The 25,735-nt window shown below is 44.1% G+C and overlaps 1 protein-coding gene across 2 annotated transcripts in view; it reads left to right on the top strand.

Moving 5' to 3' along the window:
• The window catches only part of NKD1 (NKD inhibitor of WNT signaling pathway 1), a 132,227-nt gene that overhangs the window by 71,549 nt on the left and 34,943 nt on the right, over nt 1–25,735 (top strand). For both annotated transcript variants that reach the window (XM_081870267.1, XM_081870266.1), the window contains exon 4: nt 3,970–4,027. In XM_081870267.1, coding sequence (XP_081726393.1) covers nt 3,970–4,027 — 58 coding nt within the window. The remainder of the gene's footprint in view (nt 1–3,969; nt 4,028–25,735) is intronic.

Genomic DNA, 25,735 nt, shown 5'->3' on the forward strand with positions numbered 1-25,735 from the left:
AAACAACAAAACACCATAGTAGTGAAATCTGGAATTCAAGCGTGGCTGTTTAGCTCCTTTCAAGCTTATGTGCCAGTATAGCTTTTGTCTTCTCCATCCTTTTCGTCTCAGCTTTCTCTCCCACCGGCTCAGGGCAGCTGCCTTGCATATTTCTGAACGTAGGAGGGGAGGGGTAGGAGAGGGGGGAAATACTCTATGTCTTTTCAAGTTATTGATGTTCCTGTTTTATGCTGGGATCACTCTTGGTCTGGATGGGTTGAACAAGCTGATGATGTCAAGATTTTTATGTGTGGAGGGGGTTTATATTCCCTCCTTCTCTACTCCCCCCACTCCCTGTGCAGCTTCCTGACCCATTGAAATCCTGAGCTGCTCTGGAAAGGAGGGTGTTGACATACCTGGGCTTGCAGATTGGGGACAGGAACTCCAGGAGTGGGAGAAAGGGAGGGCGGATATTGCTGCCTGTGGAATGCAAAGCCATCTGTTCAACCAGCACCCTCTGGTGACAGATTTATGGAGCAATGTTATCCTGCCCCATGGAGGTTGCACACCTGTGTTTCGTTGCAAGGGAGGGGGGAACCAGGGCTAAACAGCATTTGCAAAGGCTTGTCCCCTTACAGGGGCGAAGGGAACAGGATATATCCTTGCAGCCTACCAACAGTATGATGTGAGAATAGATCGCACCTGCCGGGTCTGACCAAGATTAGAACTAACGTGTGCTGCACATTGTGGTCAGTCACTTAATGCTGCCAAGAGAGGCCTGGATAAGCAGTTGCGTTATCCTCTCAAGTTCTACTGTTGCTCTGCCCACCCAGTCTCCACTTCATCTGTTTCCCCATCCCACTCCTGGTCTGGCAAATCTGCAAATGCTACTAGGGCAAAAGCCAAATATTGACCTTCTCTGTATGACTCTCCAGGTGTGATTCCTACCCCCCCCCCCCGCCTTCCAGGCAGGTACCTGTAGTACCCAGTTGTTTTGGACTCCCCTCCAGTCTCACTGGCCTGCCTTCCATTCCTTGGCCAGGCCTCCTGCCACTGGCATTTCAGCTCTGGCTCCATTCCACTAGGGCTCTTTGATCAATGCCAGCACTGTTTGCTTCTGGCTGTGTCCAGTGTAGGCAGAACATCTCTCTCTTGCCCTCGTACTGTTCCCCCTCTTCTGCTAGCTTGCTTTTAACTTGTGGGGCGACCCGGAAGCCTGCCCCAATCCTCTTGGTCTCTTCCGCCCTCCCAGCTCAGTGGAGAGAGGGCCCAGATTCCTGTTTTTGATTATCTTATGTGAAAAATCACATTGAGATAGTGGTTTAGATGGCAATTAATAAATCAAGGGTAATAATCATAATACAGTCTTCTTTTTAAAAGGCTGAGGACTGGTGGATTGTGCAGAAATTACTTTGCTGTTTATTTCAGAATGTTGCTGAATAGTGTTGTGGGTGGCAGGTTCCTAGTGTTGCCTAGGGGCCCTGATTCAGGGAAATTTAAGTTTGGCAGTGTAACCTAATACATGTCTATTCAGAAGTAAATCAGTGAGTTCACAGGGGCTTATCATTCCCAGGCGAATAGCACTGCAGCCTAAGCCCCATTAGTTTTGATGGAACCTTAGTGCAACTTGTTTCCCTCTGGATCCAGGCCTTGGTGCATCTTCATAAAGAGGGTGCCGGGTTAATTTATCAATGGCAGCATATGGGCCCGTGCAGCTTCCTCCTCCATTAATAAATAAACATTTCCTCCTTATGGTTCTTAGCATAATAGTAGCATATGTTGTCTGGCTGCCCGCACAGCCCTATTAAATAAATGTCTGTCTATCAGAGATAATGCATGCCATAATCAGACTGGCATGAAGGAGCAAATTTAATTGACAGCTGATGACTTCTAGCTGTCTAGCTGTGTCACTGAAATTTACAAAGGCTGCCACGGTCTTTTTAGGGGGGGTATTCAGTTAGTGGGCCGCTAATATACATGCATTGCTGCTCTTGCAAAGTCAGTCAAACCACTGCTTGGAAGTTGTGGTTATAAAAAAATCATCTGAGGATGGGGGGGGGGAAGGGTGGAAATAAATAAATACAAAAAGTCTGAATTGTCAATAATTATGAGCTTGCTACCTACATGAACTTAAAGCAATGCAAAAAGTGATAAGCAAGAGCTCTGTAGTTTTGTTTTTTTTAAAAAAGTACATAAAAACCATGTGATGGTTAAAAACATATTGCTTAAATTGGCATATTAGTTGTATGGAGAAATGCAGATGGGCTGTTTGCATTAATATTACTATTTCGAATGGAGTCTTATAATAGTATACTATAAACAGTGGTTTTAATTAGCATGGTTCTTCATGCTGGGTGTGTTCGTAGAAATTCAGAGTGTGAAGTAATGAGACCACATCTGCACTATGCATTTAAAGCTGTATCTTACCACTTTAAACAGTTAATTGCTTTCCCCAAATCATGGGAAGTGGTTTAACAATAAATCTTCCCAGGGAACTCTGGGAATTTCAGCTCTGTGAGTAGGGTAGAGGTCTGCTTACAACTCTCAGCACCCTTGTGTGTATATAGCATTAGCCACAATCCATATCTATCCTGTAGCCACATTCATACTATACATTTAAAGCACTATGATGCCAACTTAAACAGTCACAGCTTCTCCCAAAGAATCCTGGGAGCTGTAGTTTGTTAATGGTGCCATGAGTTGTTGAGGGACCCTTATTCCCCTTGCAGAGCTACAATTTCCAGAGTGGTTAAAAAAATTCCTCTTCACAGGGAATTCTGGGATCTGTAGCTCCTTGAGAGGAATTGAGACTCTCATAACAACTCCCAGCCCCCTTAACAAACTACACTTCCCAAGATTCTTTGGAGGAAGCCATGGCTGTCTAAAGTGGTATGATACTGCTTTAAATGGATGGCTTGGATGGGGCCTACGTCTCAAGTATCAAAAGGCCAGGGTAAAGTGCTCTGTCTTTAGCATTCAATGAAAGCTGTATAATGAGGGTGCTAGATCAGGGTTCAGCAAACTTTTTCAGCAGGGGGCTGGTCCACTGTCCCTCAGACCTTGTAGGGGGCTGGACTATATTTTTTTTTGGGGGGGGGGGGAAATGAACGAATTCCTATGCCCCACAAATAACCCTGAGATGCATTTTAAATAAAAACACACATTCTAGTCATGTAAAAACATGCTGATTCCTGGACCGTCCGCGGGCTGAATTTAGAAGGTGATTGGGCTGGATCCGGCCCCCGGGACTTATTTTGCCTACTCATGTGCTAGAATGCTTCACTGTGGGGAGGGAATTTAACAACCTTTTGTGTGTGGCGTTGTCATTTTAAACCGTGTGTTTGGTTTTATAAATGCATTTTTAAAAACTGTTATTATACATGGAGCTGTTTTATATATGTTTTTATTGTAAATTGCTTTGGGGTGCCTTATTGAAAGTGATTCATAAATGAAATCATTATTATTGTTATTAATAATAACAGTTGCACAAAAGATGCCATGTTTATTATTGACCTTTAGGATGACATCTATGCAAGTTAGTCAAGGGCCTGGAATGACATCTGGTGTTTATGGGTAACATGCATTATCTGGGGTCACATCTGTTCCATACATCTAAAGCATATTTGAAGCATCCTACTACCCACCTCCCCCCAAAAGGATCCTAGGAACTGTAGTTTACTTCTCACAGAACTACAATTCCCACCACCCTTAACAAACTACAGTTCCCAGGATTGTCTGGCGGGAAGCCATATGCTTTAATGTATGGTGCAGTTTTGACTGGACTCAGGACCAGTTGGTGAACTGCAGAGCAGTGTCCAGAATTGTACCGAGCTGGATGTGTGCTCCATCTGCTCGGATACAATTTTGGCACATATTTCCAGATCAATTTAATCTAGAAAAATTGTTGTGCAACTTAAAAGAATAACCATCTTGCATATTCGTACACCTGCTAATGGCTCCCCTTTGTTGTTTTATTTACTTTTTTTACAGGATGCAGCTGGTGAAGTTTACAGGGAGGCAATTGAAAATGAACACTTTCACCTGGAAGGTACCTTTTTAAAATATATAAATTACTATGATTACGTTTTAAGAAAAAGCAAAGGAGACTAGTTCTGTGCATATTCAAGAGATGTGTGTACAGGCGTGTATCTGTATAGGCAGGTGGGTAAACAAAACATCCTCCTGAAGTTTCCTTGGTCAGCCAGTGAAAGGTTTGTGAGGCCTGGAGTTTTTGCTTCTTGTAAGAACCACTGGTTTTTGCTTCTTGTAAGAACCACTGGTATATGTCTGATCAAAGATGTAGGTCACATCCGCAACCATAAGTCTAACACACTATTATAAAACTTTAATGGTCATGGCTTCTCCCAAAGAATTCTGGGAGCTGTAGTCTATTAAGGGCATTAAGAGTTGTTAGGAGGCCCCAATCTGCCTCTCAGAGCAACAGCCCTGAGAGTTATTTAACATAAGGTTACCAGACGTCCCTGTTTCCTGGGGACAGTCCCCAGATTTACAAACCAGTCCCTGTACAAAATCCGTTTTGTATCCATCCAAGTTGAAAAGTGTCCCTGGATTCATTGAAAAAAAATCTGGTAATCTTAATTTAACAGCCAGTCCCTTTTGTCAGGGAACTCTGGAAACTGGAGCTCTGTGAAGGGAATAATAGTGTCCTACCAACTCTCAGCACTCTTAGCAGACTACAGTTCCCAGGGTCCTTTGGAGGGATGCCATGACTATTAAAATGGTATCATAGTGCTTTAAATATATGGTCAGATGTGTCTATAGTCAACAGTAAGAACAAATTGTAACAACAACAAAAATGTTGCTGAGTATCTTCCTCAGAAGGATTGCTCCAGGTCAAGGTTCCAGCAGTCATTTTATCCTATCAAGGAATTTTGCTATTTCCCCCCTATTTTCTAAAACAAACAAACAAAAAACAAAAACAAAAAACTACACCCTAAAGAGAAACATCCCAGCGTACCTTTTGTGGTGGTTGAGCATGCAGATGGTTTGACACACTTTTTGGCAGGGTTTCTTTTTCTTTCTTTCTTTCTTTCTTTCTTTCTTTCTTTCTTTCTTTCTTTCTTTCTTTTCTTTGGTTTTTAAAATGTGTTGTGGGTTTGTTGGTTTTTTTTTACACTTCCTGCAATCCTAAAGCTTCTCCCGAATGTACTGATACATCCCTCCTGTTTATCAACTGCCCAATTGGGCTAAAAAGCTGTCAGCACTCAGCACCTGAGTTTGCTATAAGAGGGGGTGATTACAAGCAGAAAGAAGCCTGTTAAAAGGGGTATGTGGAACAACACTGCGGTGCAAATTTCCATGCACCTTTATGGTATAAAATGCCAGCCTTGAATATCTAAATCACTGTATGGCCTTGAGCAGTGGCATTATAGAAGGCGCAATGAAAAAACCCCTTAAGTCTAACGTAATACTCAGCACCTGATATCCTCAAACTAGATTGGCAGCAATCTTCTCTGTTAGGCAATGGAACACCTTTTCTTGGTATTGCTTATGTACAAGAAGTCTGACGGACATTGTTGAACGCTGTGGCCTCTTCATGCGGAGAAGTGTTTTCCCTCGCTGGATTCCCTTGCAGTTGCAAGGCAAGTAGATGGTTCCTTTCTTGTGGCTTCCTTGTTCTTTCTGTTTGAATTGGTTCCTCTATGAAGTAGTGCTTTGATGTTCCACAAGCCCACCCACAGTTATTCCAGCAAGGAATAATCTACCAGCATCACTCCCACAAGAGGTAAGGGTTACCAACTTGGAGGATGGCATTAGAAGAGAATTAGACAAATTCACAGAAGATAAGGCTAGCTCTTCCTGCACTCTGCTTCTGAATACCAGTTGATGGAAGCCACAGAAGGAGAGGGTCTCTTGTGCAAGAAGTTGTGCTTGCAGGCTTCCATAGGCAACTGGTTGGCTGCTGGGAGAACAAGATGCTGGACTAGATGGGTCATTGGCCTGATCCAGCAGGCTCTTCTTGTGTTGTTATGGCTGATGGGAGGTTACAACATTTGGGTCATTTTAGTTTGGAGAAGAGGTGATGGAGGGGTGTGGAGGAACTGGAAAAGAGGAAAAATTCCCCCTACTCTCTCATAACGCTGGAACTTATGGGCTTTCAATGAAGCTGAATGTTGGAAGATTCAGGACAGACAAATGGAAGTGCTTCACACAGCACATACTAAAATTGTGGAGTTTGCTGCCACAAGTTGTAGTGATGGCCAACAACTTGGATGGCTTTAAAAGAGGATTGACCTACCTGTGCATCTGTCCCAGTGCTCTATCCAACAACGCCTGATCTATTCCTTCTGGGACTCAGATTTCAGCTTCCTGCAGCTGGTGCCTAGTCCCGTATCAAGGATGAGCTTTAGTCACAGCCCCCCAGGTCCATTACTTTCCTTCTCTTCACTTTCCTTCTCTTGCGAACCAATGGTCTGTGATGCTTTCCTGGTAGCACTGTGGCACATGTCAGTAGAATAGTACCGTGTAGCCTTTTGTTGGTCTGATGTCACTGATCTGTGCCAAAGCCCCAACACTCATACTAAAACAAATAGTGGTTGATTGAATTTGCAGCTTCCCAGCTTTGGGAACCTTCATAGCATTGATTGTACCGAAGTTGGGACCAAAAGGCAAAGCAATAAACAGGGAAATAATTGAATCCCTTGCTTTTGTTTCCACATTGTCAGTGTCATTACCACCCCTCCCTTCATCCCTTTGTTATTAACAAGCCATCTGAGCAGCAAAGATGAAAAGAGCCGTCTGATCCGGTCCAAAAAAGAAGCTGGATTTGACTTCTGGGTTGTTATGTAAAGCTTGATCAAATCCTTTTCTTCTTAACAGACTTAACTGGTCAACAGCAAAAGGCTCTGGATTCTTGGATTAAGATAGTATTTGGTAAGAGGACTGGTGCATTAGTGCTTTTCTTTTGAACTGTGGAAAGAACAAAGTAAACATCAAAAGCCTTAAGCCACAAGAGCGGGTTGTTGACTCAGTGTTGATGCTTGACAAGAGGCTAGGACACAACTGGAGCGCTTCTGTTTACCAAGCGGCAGGCAGGCAGGCAGAAAACTGTTGACCAATGTTGCCCATTTCAGCCTGTGCCTGCCTTTGATTTATTGGCTTCCCAAGTCCCTCTAAATCTGGGACAAATGAATTTTTCACACAGGGCATGCTGAAGTTAAGCAAAAAATAAAAATAAATAAAAACTAGAGATTAATATTGGCCACTGGTGGATACAGTTGACCATCTTGCTCTTCTTCAAAAGTAAATAAATCTCTTTTGGCAGCTGCTCAGAATGGGAAGCTGTAAATGCAAAGGACATTTCAGCTGGTGTGGCAGCTTATACATGCTGAAATCCTCCTGTGCACAGTGACCCAGTCTCTGCAGCATGTAGCCTGAGAACATCCCCAGACTTGCACCAAGATGGAACCCCTTCCTGGCACCTGGAAGTGACATCATCCATGGGTGGCTGTGGGAATCTCCTGGGAAATAGGAAGATGGCCTGAGATGGCCAGATGCAGGAGTAGAAAGCCAGGAGGAAGTAGCCAGAGAGGAACGGGATGAAATGGGAGACAGAGGGCAATTGTGAAGGGGAGCAGTAGGAAGGCAGGAGAGAGGGACAAAGTGAGAGAGAAATGGAAAAGCCTGGGAAAGGAGGGCTCTCAATTAATAGATAGGGATAGAGGGAGCTGCCTTATACTGAACCATTGGTCCATCTAGATCAGTACTGTCTGCACCAGCCGTTCCCAACCTTGGGTCTCCAGATGTTGTTGGGCTACAACTCGCATCATCCCTAGCTGGCAGGAGCAGTGGCCAGGGATGATGGGAGTTGTAGTCCAACAACATATGGAGACCCAAGGTTGAGAAAGGCTGATCTACACAGACTAGCAGCAGCTCTCCAGGGCTTATTAAAACCATGCTATCCAAGTCAGCTTTTCAGCAAATCATCTCATTGAGCAGCCGGTCAGATCCCTGTGCCTCGCCTCTTCTGGGCTCTCACCATCAGCCTACTGGCAGGAGCCCTGAAAACCTTTTCTTGCTTCCAACAAGGTCACATCCCCTCACCTGCAGCCTCTCGTAGGCCTACCCAGATCTGTACATATGCATAATGCATTGTACGTATGTGCCCTCTGATGCATATCCTCACGTTGCTGTATGTGCCACCTTTCCTCTGCTGGCATCTGTTTTTGGAAGTTGCACAGAGCAACTTCACGGAAGCAAGTTGTTCTGTGGAATGTCCTCCCTCCCTTTCTTTCTCACACGTTGCCTTGGCCTCTGGCTGGAATCCCCCTTCATCCTGGACCTGCCAGCCTCCTGTGGAACCCCAAACTTGGCTGATGCAGCCCACAGAGATTGGGCTTGAGGCCAGATGAGTTCAAGCCAGATTTCCAGGGGGCATTGATTGGGGGGTGAGGACTGCAGGGAGCCAAATGAAAAAGCAGAGGCTGCTTTGTTGGGCATGTGGGCCTGAGGTTCCCCTAAACCCAAGTGATGTTTTATACGTGCCAAAAGGACCCAAGCGCCACCTGAGCTGGAAACTGTTAAGCTGGCAAATGGGAAAGGTACCATGAAACAACGGGTTGGCCAGGAGTGGGCTGCTGCTGCTGCTGTTGGAGCTACAGCTGGGTGCCAAGTTGAAACTGTTTAGCTTGGCTGGCAGGATGAAAATCGTCAAAGAAACACGAGACTGGTAGGGCTTAGCAGACGGCTTCCTGCGGTTGTATAACGATCCAGGAAATTGTAAGAAGCAGGTTGGTTGTTCACCAGCAGATGAGAGGAAAGTCTTGTGTTGTCATGCGCTCTACGGGGTGGGAGTGGCAAGGAAGGTATACCCTTGTGTGTATAAGAGAGTTCGAACCATTCCCTTGACAAGGACTGGTAATTTAAATCTCCCAAGCTGCTGCTTCAAAATGATTTGGCCTGCTGGATTTTTTCCCCTCCTTCTTCAAAAAATATCAGGCTGAAAGTGTTTCACCGCCATCTGACAGTGACTCAGGCCACTTCTGCATCATGCATTTGGAGCATTATCATGCCACTTTAAACAGTCATGCCTTCCTCCAAATAATCCTAGGAAATGTAGTTTGTCAAAGGTGCTGAGAGTTGAAAGGGGTTCCCTATTCCCCTCAAAGGGCAACAAATCTCAGAGTTCCTTGGGAAGGGGAATTGCCTCTGCAGGGCCATCCCATAATTGATAGTTGATGGTTTCCAATTTTAATATTTTTATGTGGGTTTTTATTGTTTTTATTCTGAAATAGAATGATATAGCTGCATATAGGTATTACACTTACACACACACACACACTCTTAGCATTTGAGAAGTCCCTGTGTCAATCTCTGGCGTCCTTACTTGAAAGGATCAGGAAGTGAGTGGGTGGAGAAGACCCGTCTCCGCTTGGGACCCTGGAGAGCCACTGCCAGTCAGAGTAGGCAGTTGTTGGGCAACTGGACAAACTGTCTGAATTGGTAAAGAAGGCTGCCTGTTGCTGAATGTGTCGAGCAGAGAGAGAGGGAGAGACTAACTCTGCTCAAGGTCAACCACAGCGGGTGAACAGTGACTACAGCAAGGGCTCAAGACAGTGAAGTGTTTTGAACCCAGCCTCTTTGGAAACAAGGCGAATGTCAGTGGTTTAATTCATTCTGCTTGAGGAACAAAAATCCCCTTTCTCCTTTTAATTGCCCAGTAATGATTATTACTTGATCCTCCTCCCTGTGCACCCTGTGGCGTTTAGCACGGTCTTGTTTATAACTTATATTGTGCAAAGTGAATCAAAATTCTAGCCTGCGCTGTTGAAAGCAGTATCCATTTTTGAGTCATGGTCAAGAAAGTGTGATTTTTGTTATGAACGGTTTATAACAAAGTTGCTACGGTTTGGGTTATGGATGCCTTCTCTCTCCTGCTGCCCTTTCTCCCAGAACATCATGCTATCCCAACAGAGTTTAAGCCAGAAGTGGGGGCTTCGACCAGTGTTGTTGGATTAAAACACCCATAAAAAAGGTAAAGGACCCCTGACAGTTAAGTCCAGTTGCAGACAACTCTGGGGTTATGGTGCTCATCTCGCTTTACAGGCCAAGGGAGCCAGCGTTTGTCCGCAGACAGTTTTTTCTGGGTCATGTGACCAGCATGACTGAGCCGCTTCTGGCACAACGGAACACCAAAACCAGAGCAGCACACGGAAATGCCGTTTACCTTCCTGCCGGAGCAGTACCTATTTATGTACTATTTATGTACTTGCACTTTTGGGGGGCGTGCTTTCGAACTGCTAGGTTGGCAGGAGCTGGGACTGAGCAACAGGAGCTCACCCTGTCGGGGGGGTTCGAACCGCCGACCTTCTGATTGGCAAGCCCAAGAGGCTCAGTGGTTTAGACCACAACGCCACCCACCACCCATACTCCCTGATAAATGACTGGGAGTTGGGAGGACCACAGAATTCCCACGAAAGATCCTCCCACCCACCCCTTCTCTCAAACCCCTACAAAGAAAGAGAACAAGGGGGAAAGAGGGGAGCAATAATGAAAAAATGGAAAGTATGCCAGTTGGGGCCATAGCTCAAAGGTAGAGCACATGCATTGCGTGCCAGAGCTCCTGGGTTCAATCCCTGGGGTTTCCAGGTAGGGATGAAAAAAGACAGCTGCCCGAAACCATGGAAAGCAGCTGCTAGTCAGTGTCAACAGTGCTGAGATGCACCCGTGGCCTGACTCAGTGTAAGGCAGTTTCCTCTGTTCCTAGCTGTTTATTTAGTAAGCGAAACCGAACTCGAGTTCACATGGAGAGTTGTGTGGTAGCGTAGAATGTTTCAGGGACTCCAGACGTTGGCTTGGTTGATCCTTCTCGCTTTGCCAAAAAAAACTTCAGAAGCTTTTCATCTTGCATTGTTTAATATGGAAGGTTCTCAAGGACTGAACACAATATTAGTAAGAATAATAACAACAGAAAGAAAGTAAGTAAGCGAGGTGGATGGTGACTGGGGAGAGGGCTATCTCTGTTGCGGCATCCTTTTTGTGGAATGCTATCCCCAGGAAGACTCACAGTTCACAATGGATATTGGCCAGGGATGTTGATCTTAATCATGTTGCCCTGGATAAACTGACTGCACGCTGGAATGTAGGGATGTCTGAGAAATTCGATTCGGTTCACATTTAAAAGCAAACCTACCTAATTCGTCCTTTCTGAAGCAACACAACCGAACAACAACACAAACACAACCACCCTCAGAAATTTTCACATTTCCGCAGCTTTTGCAGTGCAGTTCTCCAGCCAAGTAACTTGTCCAGTAATGCGTATGCTATGGTAAAGTGTACATTGAAATGCATGAATTAGTGATAATGATTTACAAATGCGCTTTATATTTTAGGGGGGAATTGCTTTGTGAAAGATGCGTATATTGAGAGAAATCTGCACTAAAATGCTGATGAGGATTGTTTCTTAAATATATATATACGTATATTGCAAACTAATGTGGAAATATGGGGGACTGAACTTGAAATAGGAACAATGAGAAACTGGGAGAAGCCAAAATGGGTTGCTGAATCTTTCGATATGGAATGCACCCAATAAGCCTGTAGTTCTGCATTATGACGGAAAGACAAGCAGCAGTAGACAGGCTGTCCTTCTGGGAAGGCATAGCTAATGTTTTTCATGGTGGAGCCTCCTGAGAAACTTCAAGTTTCCTCGAAAAATGTCCAAAAACTGTGGTTCTGATTCCACAGCCTTTCAGCTCCATAGAACACAATAGGATGCCCCTTGATTCTGAATGCCCTATCTTCACAAAGCTGCAGTTATTGACCCCACAACCCACTGCTTTTTCTTTGAAAGTTCAGGGGCAATGGCACTGTATGTCTGAGCCAAGCCGCCCCCCCCCCCCGGTGCTGTGTGTAGAACTAACAGTCCCTCCCTTCTCTCTTCTGGCTCGAAAGCAAGTATCCCAGTTAGGGAGAATCACCCGAGGAAATGGAATTTCCAAGCTATCTTTTCATAAGTTTGTTAAATTCTGGAAGCCCCTTGGGGCGGGGTGGGGGTGGGGAGATGGATGGACGAATGTTTTCAGACACAACAACCCCATTGTCTTGGCAAATCTATAACAAACACCCAAGCACAGACATAGGCAGCAGCAATTGCAGGAGGAAGCGAAGGGAGAGAGAGAAAAATGGGGGGAGGACCTTGCTTTGGTCAGTTTGCTGTCCCAGATTGAAAGTGCGAGAGCAGCCAGGGGCCTATTGTGTGCTTTCGGCTCGACTTCTGCTTGGAATAGCCGCAGAAACCCAAAGTTTTTGCTCCACAGGCAGAACAAGTGGCCTTTGTTACCTAGACAGATTACAGCCTTCCCCCCCACCCTCTCCTAAAGTCTGCTCTTCATAAAAGCCCAGCGTGAACAGTGGAATTTCTGACTTGCCTCAGATTTTGAGGCGACTTTTATAGTTTTCAAGTAGCTTCGGGGTTATATTTTAAAAGTTGAATTTCATCACATGTTTTAAGTTTGCTGAGGAGGAGGGGGGAAAGATGTATTTTTAGTGGGGGGAGGCAAGTTTTTGCTTCTCTTCACATTCTCTCCCCCCCCGCTTTAACAGATGTTTCATCTCAATCATATCCAGACCTCAAAGCATGAGCACCAGTCAACTCTTTTTTCCCCTCTCCTGTGGAAGGAAAAGAGAAAAATGTCATTTATTTGGAGGAGAGTCAGTCTCCCCTTCACAGTGGGTTTTTTTTTCCATTTCATTTTATGGAACCACAATTAGTCTGTGAGTTAAAAACAAATAATAATAATAATAATAATAATAATAATAATAATAATAATAATAATAAAACAACCTTGAAGGCTGCTGAAAATTAACCTGGAACAGCACCTCTCCCGTATAGATGACCTGGAGACCAGCTGTTCATTTTACGTGGAAACTTTTCCTTCCCACTCCATCCTGCTTTGGAAAAAATAATAATATATTTTTTTTAAAGGTCTGCAAATGTTCAGGTTTCTCTTGTTCTGTAAGTCAGATCTTGGAATGCAGCTAGTCCTATAGCCAATGAAAAGGTCTTAGTGTACCCACAGTTCATAGCATTGCATTAAGAAAGGTTTTGTATCTATATCTAATCTATAGCTATCAGTCTATTCATGTGTATATGGATGTAGATTGAATGGTGCTTTTAATTTCTACAAGTTGAAGACGCATTGCTAATGGAGAACTTTCATGGATTTCCATTATAAGTGTTGAGAACCTTTTTTAAAAACAAGGGCCACATTCCATTCCGGCAAATGTTCCAGGGGCCGTGTACCAACGGTGGGTGGGGCCAGAAGCAAGGATGGGCGGGGCTGCTAATGTAAATTTTACCTTTGTACAGTAGTTTCTACATATGCTCACATACACGTCTCTGTCCCTCATCCAGACAAGCAAGAGGCATGGGCATATTCTATTCTTGCCCCGGTATGCTTTTGATGTTTCAGTCATTCGATAGCAAAGGTGCCTTTTGTCTAGACAGCTTGGGGTGCTGGAGGAATCTGCTCTGGCTCTGAGGTGAAGGACACAATCTAGCCAAAGTAGTTCCACTTAAATCAATGGGAGAAAGTGGCACCTCTAGAGACTTGGAAGACTTGGGTCATAGGCCCAGAGACATGAACGTGCATATACTAACTTAAGTGCAAAGATGTAAATTTAGAATTTTAAATCAAGCCTGCCAATTTTGCATCCTGAGAAATTCCTCAGTTAGTTTGCAGGACACCTTATATCAGTTTGTCTTTAATTAAACTATCCCCAATTAAATCCTCATCAGATTCTGCTCCAAACCAGTTAAATGTATTATTTATTTTATTTGTTACAATCAGTCCTCCTTCCCAGGGAACTGTAGCTCTGTGAGGGGACTAGGGGCCTCCTAACAACTCTCAGAATCCTTAGGAAACTACAGCTCTGGGGGAAACCCATGACTGTTTAAAGTGGTGACACAGGTCACATTCACACCACGCATTTACAGTGCTATGTGGAGGCAGAGCCAACTTACTAGTTTTGTCACATCTTTCTCCTTGCTGAATTCTGTAAGGACAAGGAAGTTGATGGTCAGTACCACCCTTTGGACTGGCGATGAAGAAGAAGGCCAACTGCATCCTGCCCCACTTACCCTAACAGATCAAACTCTTCTGTTCTGGGAGTCAACAGCCTCCCTCATGCAGTGGGTATCCAAAGGCAGGTACAGGTGGCTAGCTACATGTAGCAATGGGGGTACGCTTTGACAATGCTCCAACTCAGGGTCACCATGGGGCTTTGTGGTAGGGTAAAAACATCAGCTTCCTGATGCCCCCCTGCCCTTCCACTTAGTATACCCAAATCCAGGAGATGGGTAGGTAAGCTGGAGGGCAGGTGATAGCACTCAGCTCTGCTGGGATTTTGTGCCCTTGGTAGCTCCCAAGGATGCTGGTGTCTGCCAGCAGCCCTGTGAGTCCCTTGGTTTTATACAATGGATTAAAAAAATGTTCCTAAACCTGCCCATGACAGCAGGAGCATCAGTTGCATGCTTGGTTCATAGCACGCCAAAGAACGTTCAAGATCGGTCTCTGCAGCGTTCTGTCTTTGCGATGAGCTGCGCGAGGGTCATAGTGACAGCTTTCCCCATGGGAAGCAATTTTGATGAAAAGGTTGATATGCTTATTCTATCGTCCTGGTAAGCTTCAGAACTCTTGTTATCATTGCCAATGTGGCAGAAACCCAGTTTTCTCCTTGAACATCTAAGTTAGACAAGAGACTGGTCGGAAATCAAAGCCTGCATTATTAATGGCATTACCTACGCGCACAGCCTTCATTTAAATAGTGTTGCGTAGGCTTTTCCTTAAGACTTTAAAAGTAAAATAAAACAAAACCCTAAAGGGACCACACCAAAAAAAAAAAAAAAAAAAAAGACGAAATGAAAAGGCAAAGGAGAGAGAGAGAGACTGTGGAAACATAAATATGTAAAATTTGGGTTGTGCAAGAGGAGTGCTGTGTTGCTGCATCTGTAAATTGCAGTTGCCAACCAAAATAAGCAACCTTGGAAACGGGAGCAATTTGGTATGTATTATTCCGGGTAGGTCTACCTAGAATTTGCCTTGCCTCCCCTGCCTCCTGCCCCCTTGGTTCAGAGTAGGGCTATTAACCAGAGTAGGGCTATTAAGGAATTTCAGTGGGTGAAGCAGAACATCTGCTCCGCACGCAGAAAGTTGGCTATGATGGAAACAGGATGCTGGACTAGATGACCCACTGTCCTGATCCAGCAGCTCTTATGCTTGTACGTGAGTTGAAATCCAAAAAAATCTGGAGCAGGGATAACCATCATGGCATCTTCCACATGTGGTTGGGCTCCCAACTCCCATCAACCTCAGCCAGCATGGCCAATGGTGGTGGGAGATGTGGTTCAACAGCAGCTGGAGGGCACCACATTGGAAGGGCTGTAGTTTAGGCATAGAGCATCTTGCTTGCATTCAGAAGATTCCAAGTCACTCCAGGTAGGGTTGGAGAGCTGCTGACAGTAATCACAGATGATACTGAGCTTGATGGAGTGATTCTACTAGAAGGCAGTTATTCCTATGCTGTTGCTATTGTTTTCAGTTCTTACCCACCTTTCACCATAAGGGCCCAGAGTGGGTTACAGCAACTTAAAAAAAACACCCCACATTAAAAACAGTTCAGAACAAACTGTAGCTACAAGAAAAAGGTGGACCCTTAAATACATGTGTCTCCGTTGTCAAAAGCCCAGGTAAAAAAGGAAGTTGTACAATTTGGCCCAGCAAGGCAAGCACAGCTGGATGTGTGACAGTTCCCTGTTTTTGCCATCCCGGTAAGTCACAAGTTTAGCCTCTGCTAGACCATCATTCATAGCTGGAGGAAGATTTTCCAGCAGGGTAGCTGTGTTAAGTCTCCTTGCAGTAAAAGTAAGTCCTGTGGCACCTTAAAGATTAACAGACTTATTACGGCATGAAGCCTTTGTAAGTGTGATCCTGAAGTGTAAATACACATAGTAGGGGTGGGATTGTGTAGTCCACAAAAGCTTGTGAATAACTATGTTCAATACTGTTTGTGCCTGCAAACATTTTGGGGTAGTCATACTGCTTCATTTCCTATCCATTCACATCCCAAAGCTCCCTGATGAGATCCTACAACTTTCTGTCCTGCCTTTGTTGCACTGCATTGCAAAAGAGTGGCCCTCCAGTTAACAATAATGTGATAACATTGAGAAAGTGTACCAGGAAAAAGAAATTAATAAAGCAGAATGATAAATGCCCACTCATGCACTATTATTGCACCAGTGACATGTTGGAGAATACACCTGCACACAAACACTCCAGTCTGGAGGGGCTGCGAGTCTTTAAGGTGTTGAAAGACATTTTGTTTTTTTAAAAAGACTGCTCCGCTTTGAGGCTTACATGTTCCAGAGGCTGGACTTACACATCTCTTAGTCAGTTAATTGATTAAATCAGTGTGCATGTTGTAAAGCATGGGTAGGCAAACTAAGGCCCAGGGGCTGGATCCGGCCCAATCACCTTCTCAATCGGGCCCGCGGACGGTCTGGGAATCAGCGTGTTTTTACATGAGTAGAATGTGTCCTTTTATTTAAAATGCATCTCTGGGTTATTTGTGGGGTATAGGAATTCGTTCATCCCCTAGATAGATAGATAGATAGATAGATAGATAGATAGATGATAGATAGATAGGTAGATGATAGATAGTCTGGCCCCACACAAGGTCTGAGGGACAGTGGACCAGCCCCCTGCCGAAAAAGTTTGCTGACCCCTGTTGTAAAGTCTCAAATTGGAGGAGCTTAGTACAGACTCCTGTGGGAAGGGGAGAAGCACTGTCCCTATATGATTGAAATAAATAGTTTTATATACTTATCTTCATTTCTGACACGAAGAAGAAATAGCCATATTTACATTCCTTGTCACTGAATTCCCTAAGGCTAGTAATAATTATAACTTAAAACACCTCAGTGCATTTAAGCTGGTATGGCTGGCCCTAAATATTTGCACTGAAGAATCTGTATCAGTGCAACATTGGAAGTTTATGGTGCTGCAACTGGCCATAAGAACAGGTGAGAATCTGTGGGCATACCTAGCATTAATTTGGAACCTTGCCTTTTAAAACAACCACCACCATGCTTTTGATACTTAGCAGTATAATATTTCATCATTAGTTCATTCTAGCCCAAACTTGCTAATTTTTGAGAGAAGGGGTGTGTGTGTGCATGTAAAGGGAGGCGGGGGGGGGGTGTAGAGAAAGAAATCATTCTTCTTTGATCTCTGCAGAGATGGGAAAGGGCTGTTCTGTTGAGGCTTTTGGCTAACACAACAAACAGTGTTTAAAATCTAACTTTGCTTAATTAATTAGTAATTCTGTTTAATGCCGTCTGATCTTCATCCAAAAGGTATTCTGAAGCTTGAAAAAAGTGAACATCAAAGTAGGTTGGGTGAAGATGGTCAAGTAAGGCATTTAATCTGGCAGTTGCTGTTGATGAAACATACCAGCCAGGCCACTAATTGGGAAGAGAAAGGACTGTCTGGTATAAATTCATCAAACAATTTAGTGTGAGGAATTGAAGTTTGGTGCCTGAGCTTGTACTGAAGTGATATAATTGCTAACTAATAGCAGTTTAGAACTGCCATATGTTTTGGCAGCGTCTGTCAAAAAATATTTTTTAAAAAAAGAAAGGAGAAAGTGTATCTCTCTCTCTCTCTCTCTCTCTCTCTCTCTGTGTGTGTGTGTGTGTGTGTGTGTGTGTGTGAGAGAGAGAGAGAGAGAGAGAGAGAGAGCATTCTAAATGCAACAAATGAGATGTCCCTTACCAACAATCAGCCACTGCAAACAGAGATCAAGCCACTGGAATCTGTCTTCCAAAGTTATTGTAAATGCAAATACATTTTGGGCTCACTTCCCATGGCACTGCCATGAGAACACTAAGCAGGTTGGTATCAGTTGACACCTACTCTGCAAAATTTTGTAGCCCTTGCCAACCAGATGTGCCTAGTATTGCTATTAAGATGGAGTTGTGTGTCCCACTGGTTTTTAGACACTCATTGGTCTAAACCACAGTTGGTACACACAATGGCGGAGGAAGGGCGTGCTGGGGGTGCGGTCCGACCCAGGTGTCATCCCTGAGGGGGGTGACATCACCGCACCATCCCCTTGGGACACCCTTCTGGCGGCACCCACCTGGGATGCTTGCTGCGGGTGGCGGCGCCCCCGTGCTCGCCGCCCTGCCCCCGGGTGCGCCGCCCTGGCCCCCTGGTGCCAGAGCAGCTAGCTCCTCCTCTGGGTACACAACGCAGCAGCTGCAGAATGCTTGTGAGTACCAGGTGTTAAGATCATATCACACCTATTACACACTGGTTACATTGGCCAGCAGTTATTCATTTATTTTCCCAGTTCAAGATGCTGGCTTTGCTCTTTGATTCTCTAAACCAGGGCTCAGCAAACTTTTTCAGCAGGGGGCCGGTCCACTGGCCCTCAGACCTTGTGGGGGGCGGACTATGTTTTGGGGTAAAAAATGAACCCAGAGATGCATTTTAAATAAAAGCACTCATTCTACTCATGTAAAAACACCAGGCAGGGCCCACAAATAACCCAGAGATGCATTTTAAATAAAAGGACACATTCTACTCATGTAAAAACATGCTGATTCCTGGACTGTCCGTGGACTGGATTTAGAAGGCAATTGGGCCGGATCTGGCCCCGGGTCTTAGTTTGCCCACCCATGCTCTAAACTTGTGGTACCCAACCTGTTACACTCCAGATGTTTAACCCCCATCATCCCTGACCGTTGGTTATGCTGGCTGGGGCTGTTGGGAGTTGGAATCTAACAACACCTGTTGGGTGCCATTAGCCTACTCCTGCACTTAACGGTTATCTGAAGGGCCGTTTGCACCCTTGTGGGCCTGCCTATGTGTGGTCCACTGCAGGGGTGGGTGGGGGGACTAAGTTCCATTCCAGAAGAGGCCAGAGGGGGCAGGTGTGTAGTCAAAACCTGGTTGGGGTCAAGATCCATTGGAGGAACTTAGAGTCCTGTTACACAGGACATGTGGCTCAGAGTGAGGGGTGAGCTCTGAGGCTAAGGACTGGTGGGCAGAGATTGGCTCTTGGGGTTCAGCTGGTAGAATGCTCAGGGGGGCTGGTATTGCAGCCCAGATTGTGCCCTTGAGGGCAAAAAGTTCCATCTGCCAAACTTGTAGTAGAAATAGTGTTGGTGGAGCAGGTACTTTAAGCCCCCATCTATAAGTGCTTAGTCTCCATCCATTGATTCCTTCTTACAAATACCCCGTGTTTGTGTTACCTTGGGGAAAATGGGCTTGCCAAGGTAATGTTTAGTCCTGGGCAGAACAGAGCAATTCACCATTTGTCTCTAACCTACACCAGGCATGCTCATTTGGTTTTGCTAATGGAGGCTGATTTCTGTTTGGCTTGGGTGATTTCTACCTCCTTTTCCTGGTTTGGGGGGGGGGGGTTGGGAGTAGCAGAAGATAAGCATCTTGGGGGAATATGTTTCAATCAGTGCAACCATGTGCTTAGCAGGGGGTGATGATACTTTTTCATTCATGTCTTAGAATTAAAACTTGAAAGTGAAATTTGAATTTGAAGATAATTGCCTGGTTACAGGACTCCTTTAATTTGGACTCTGAAAACTAGTGGTTTCTTATGATCAGGGCTGTACAGCTCACATGGAATTTGTCTGCCTTATTTGTCCAGCTAGCCCAGAGGTTGCAGAAGAAACTATAATCCTGCATTCTGTTTTGTGCAGACATAATACCTGACCATGGTTCTTTCTTTAACCTATATTTGAGTACCTGCAGCAGCTGCTATAGGTGCTGTATATGTGTGACTGTGCACACACATATCACACTGAACCCAAGAGTAAGTCCAGAACATCAGAAAACATGGGCAGTGTGGGTTGGGGGCAGGGCAGCCTTATGGGGTCCTAGCCAACACGCATGGGGGTCTGGAACATAACCCCTATGAAAATCGGTCGCTGCCTGTATTTTATTTAAAAACCTATATCAGGGATGGGAAACTTTTAAAAAATAATTACTGCAAAAACAGAAGTTACTGGACTCCCATAATCCCATTCACCAGGCTGGCTGGAATTGATGTTCAAGTCCAACATCTGGAGGGCCTCAGATTTCCCATCCCTAACCTGTATCGTGGTTCTGTGAACCAGGATGTGGCACAGTGTTTTGAAGTGGATTTGCAAACTATATACATGGATTAATCAAAGCTAAGATAGTGAGCAAAACATGGTCTGGAAGTTGCCCTGACGACTAGATCTTGCTAGTATCTTAATGCTGGTGTCTCCTTATACAAGTGATCTAGGGACAGAGTTTATGTGTGGAATGCTTTGGAATTTAACTAGGATCAAAGCAAGAAACCATGGTTGGCGCTGGCCATGTCAAATCCTTGGTCTGCTGAAGCTAATTGAGGTTCTCTTTTGCTTTCTATCTTGCCCTGAAAATTTTGATTCGAATTCTTTTCATTCCTGGCTCTTCAAATGCTTAATTAGTGATTGTTCCAATTCTCCAACTGAACATTTTCTTTCCGATGGCACAAAATCAAGATCCTGCTGGTAAACCACAAATGAGTCTGTGTAATGCTACCTGACAACATTCTTTGTTTATCTAAATTAGTCTTTCTTTTTCTCTCTTTCTCCCCACCACCCTTACCGCAAATCTCTAAAGTTTGGAGAGAATAATAACTCTTGAACCCATAAAATGCCTCTTTCTTTCTTTTTTAGCTTGATTATATAAAAGATGATAGAATCACCCCACTGTTGCTTAATTCCAAAATGTTTAAATCCAGGCCATTCAAGAAAAATCTGACTGTTCTTCTGGAAAACATGTCTGTTTCGACTTTGATGTGTCTCCAGGAGAAAAGACTTCCAAGTTTGCTGGACAGCCACCAAGAAAGCCTTTATATCTCATTTTTTCTGTTCAAAATCGCCACCTGGATAGTATCGGCAAAGGGCTTGTTCATGGTTGATCTTAAAAGCTATGATATAGCAGGAAATGATTTTCAAGGCATGTATGCTTTGTATGGATGTATGGATAAGCTTTTCAGGACTTTGTAGAGCAGAGTATTTATTATTCCTTTTCTCCCAGGCCTTTGGCTAATTAAACAATCCATGGCCTTTTAAACTGTGGGGGTAGAATTGTTTTTGTTTGTTACTATGTTGTGTATTTTTGTGTTTTTATATTGTAAACTGCCTTGTGATCCTCGGCTGAAGGGCAGCATAGAATTATTATTATTATTATTATTATTATTATTATTATTATTATTTCATTGCTAAATGCATTAATCAGCAGTTATTTCAGTGTGGAGCATCTCATGGTGGATTAAGTTTGAACCCTGTTTGATTTAGTTACAGGGCATCATTGTGTCTGTGGTCTTGAGAATGCAAAAAGCAAAAAAAAGGTGGTTCATGAGCATGCATATTTTGTTTGAGAGAATGGCCGTTGTTTGGTGCAAAGTGTCATGAGCCCTGAGAAAATGCCTTGGTAAGCCTGGTATGATGGGTAGGAGAAATGGGATGAGGTTATGGAAATGGATCTTGAAGAGTCCCCATGTTTTGAAATTTGCTGGTTTGGATGCTGGGGAGGGGCCAAGTAAACTTTCAGGGGGAAGTCCTTCCCTTTGGATATCTCAAGAGTAGAGGAGGAGCCACCTGACGTGACTTCTACTCTTCCTCCCATCTTCAGATTGCTTCCCACCTCTAGGGAGGCGCCCATGGCAATATTGGACAGTGAGTTGACCAGCATGGGGACGCCTGCCTTGTTCTTCAAAAGGAGAGCTTGGGGGCATGTCAAGTGTTGTGAATAACATCTTATCTGCTTAGCCATGTTCCTCAGTGCTCTGATAGAACCACGGACTTGCATACCTTGTAACCTGATCTGTGTTTGGTCTGTGCAGTGAATTCTGAAATAAAGCCTCTGGCAATAATTGAGCTGAGAGTGCGAGTATCCACCACTGGGGGCCAGGGCACAAAAGGAGTTAAAGTATCGTGAGAATGCAGAAAGTGCGATGCAAAGAGTTTAAAATCTTACAAGAATGCATACTATTTCTTCATGAACATGTAGTTCATGGTGCATGGGTAGAAAGCACGGTGGATTTTTGGAATTTTCAGATTGCCGAATATACAGATTGAGGTTCAGAAGTGACAAGGCTGCAATATTCAAACCAACTATCGTTCTCTCCCTGCACCCACTTCCAAGCATTTTGTCAGAAATCCCCGTTGGCATGGAATTCTTAAAGAGCCGGTGGTATTATTGCCTGCCTTTATTGGTTAAACTCAGCAACAGCCTGAACACAGACTGCAGATTGACAGTAATGGATTCAGCACCCTTACACATATGCTTTTTGTTCTCTCTTGTTCTTTCTCACAAATAGATGTTATTAATTAACTGTCCTCGGCAAAAAGACATCTGTAAGTATACTTGTGCCAATTAGCTTTCTTTAATGCAGGAATAGTATTTCACAACGTTTGAAATGTAATAGTTTCCTCGCTTTGTTGTATTTCCAGTTTCAAATAGAAAAGGAACATTGTAGTGTGGCGTTCAAGGCACATATTTCCCAATTAATAGCAAAAAGTCAGAGAAAAGGGACACTGTGAAGAAACAAATGCAATGTTTTTCAGAGACGCACTAATAATTTTGAATAAAAATGAGAAGAAAGGGCCCTGTTTGGCAGTATTTGGGGGGCAGTGGGAGGGGGGAAAGGACGCTCAACTCAGGAGTTTCCTCTTACCTGTAGAGATGGGAAATCTCAGGCCTGGGGGCTGAATGGTGCCCTCCATGCATATCTATCTGGCCCCTGGAACTCTCCTCAGGGCACACATCCCACTGGCCCTTTCTTTGTACCCTAAGTGTTTTTGCCTGGCTTGAAAATGCTTTTAAACGCTGATAATGCCTATTGCTTGTAGGATGATGGTTGTGTAGGAGAGAGCCTATGGTACAAAGGTAAAATTTGCATGTTTTGCTCCACCCACTTTTGCCTCTGATTCCGCCCACCACTGCATAGGCTTTGATAACTTCAAGGGACCCCAGTAGTCATCCTAAGCAGTGACTGGTGGAGGAGAGGTGCATGCCAGTGGAGTTCCTCATAAGCTCAGATGACTTACGCAAGCGGGTGCCAAATTCTTTGTTTGAGCACTTCCCTTTCAAGCTGGCCATGGTGTAATTAACGGTCAGTTTCACAATCGAAGGCTAGTTGCACAGGTTTATGTGCCTTGGGGTCTTGAGGTATCTGTGGGCCCTTCAGAGCCTGCTGGTTCCATGTTAGATTCCCTAGCTCCAGCACACAGACATCTTTTAAAACGTGCTACGTGGTAATTAATCTGCATTAAGTCACCTTGAGAGACTTCTTGAAGCCCCCAGGAGATGACAAGGATGATTTTACATAAAGCTCACTGCTGCTGTTGGAGACTCAACACTCCATTGGGTCAGCTGGGCTTGGACTGTCTGTCCATGCCAGAACTGGCATTTTCATGTCCTAGGAAATGCAGGACGAGGCAGCGCTGGCTCAGAGCTAGACTTGTCACCCAATGCCTCCTCTGCAGGTGCAAGATCACTGACAGGAGGTGGAGGTGGTGCCTGCATGGAAAAGGGCTGGTCAGAAGCATCAGGTGACACAAGAACAGGCCCCTTCCCTGGCATCCTGCTTGGTCTCTCCCTGCAACTCAGCTCTATGCCCAGCATACTTCCTGTAGCAACTCTTGAGGGTTCCTGGGGACAGAATATCTTAACCCACTAGGACCCTCTCCTATTAAGAAAGGTTGGTCTCCTATAAAGAAAGTGTTTGGGACTTTTTAGTTTAGAGGAAAGACAAGTAAGATAGAAGACAGAAGTTTATACATGATAGAAGTTTCTAAAATAAAACATGACATGGAGAAAGTGGATAGAGAAAAGTTTCTCAGCCTTTCTCATAGCACTAGAACTCGTGGACATCCAGTGAAGCTGAATGTTAGAAGATTTAAGACAGATAAAAGAAAGGACTTCTTCATGCAGTGCATAGTTAAACTGTTGAACTCACTGCCACACGAGGTAGAGATGGCCTCCAACTTGGATGGCTTTAAAAGAGGATTTGAGAAATTTGTGGAGGATATTGGTGGCCACTTGCCATGACGACTATGCTCAGCCTTCAGGGTCAGAGGCAGTAAATACTTCTGAATGCTGGTTGCTGGAAGCACTTGTACTTGGGTACCTCTTGCCCATTTCTCACCGGCATCTAGTTGGCCACTGTGAGAATAGGATGCTGAACTAGATGGGCCATTGGCCTGATCCAGGAAGCTCTTCTGTTCTCGTGTTGTCCCTGAGATCATTAGACTGTAGACCTCTTGACGTCTCTGCAGGGCTCAAGACATATACAAATAAAGCTGGAAAAGCCTACTAACTACTCTTCCATGCTTCCTCACTTTAAAGTAGTTTGTGCCTCCCCTTGCAGCTTTAAGGGAGACCATCTCAATGGTCTCTTCAAGTTGGGACCTGGCCTTGAGTTTGCGTCTCTGTAGCACCAGCCTCCAATGTCACAAAGTGTATCTGAAGAAGTGTGCATGCACACGAAAGCTCATACCAAGAACTGACTTAGTTGGTCTTTAAGGTGCTACTGGAAGGAATTTGTTTTGTTTTGACAAAGTAGATGACTGTTGAAAATAGGATCTTTGGATTCTGCCTGCCGTTATTCCCATAAGGAGCAAACTATGGCTTTCCGTAACTGCAAGGCCAAGGTCTTATGACCAACAGTGTGCCTCTTGGGGTGGGGTGGGGAGTTGGCATCTGAAGAGGAAGTCAATGGATATTTTTCAAGTAATGATACTGTCCATGGATCTTTTTCCAACGTCTCAGACACTGGAAACAGGAGCTTTTTAATGCTTTCCTCTTATTTAAGATAGCAGTCTAGTCTGGACAGATTTAATATTGTTGGCAAGATTCTTGGTGGAAGTTCTCATTGTGTGTAGCTGAACTCTGGCATGTAGCTCAACGGTGTTTCTCAGTTTATGGTGTTTTTTTCTGCATAATTTTTATTGTTTTTTAAATCATAACAAACAAGAAAATAAAACAGTTTACACCTTATTATCGCAGATTTCTTTCTATAAGACTTCCTTCAGCTTCCCCTGAGATCATCCATACCCTAATTTAACAAATTCACACAAATCCTAGCTTATATTGACATTATTTTCTCTTTCCTTCTTTTTCTCTTTAGATAATATTCCAACCTTTTCACAGAGCTTTTTTAAACCCAACTAGCGTTATCTGACCTTCACTTATATTTTCCAGATATTCCACAAATTTCCCCCAGTCCTCAATGAACCTTTGGTCTTTTAAATATCTAATTTTCCCCGTCAATCTGTCCATCTCCGCGTATTCTAGTAGTTTTGCTCTCCATTCCTCAAGCGTCGGTATGTTCTGTTGTTTCCAATTTTGAGCCAATAGGACCCTTGCGGCCGTTGTTGCATATTGAAAAAATTTACTGTCATTGTTCTTTATATCACTTCCTGCTAGGCCTAACAGAAAAGCCTCCGGCTTTTTCCCAAAGTTGTATCTTAATATACTTTTCATTTCATTATATACACTTTCCCAAAAGCCTTTGACCTTTCTGCAGTCCCACCACATGTGGAAGAAGGATCCCTCTTTTTCCCTGCATTTCCAGCATTTATTGCAAGTTTTATATATTTTTGCTAATTTTGCAGGTGTTATATACCAACGGTAAAACATCTTCATGAGGTTCTCTTTTAACGTTATGCAAGCTGTAAATTTAAGGGTTTTTTTCC

Source organism: Podarcis erhardii (genome assembly GCF_964252035.2).
Source record: "Podarcis erhardii genome assembly, chromosome: 7".
In the NCBI taxonomy this organism is placed as follows: Eukaryota; Metazoa; Chordata; class Lepidosauria; order Squamata; family Lacertidae; genus Podarcis; species Podarcis erhardii.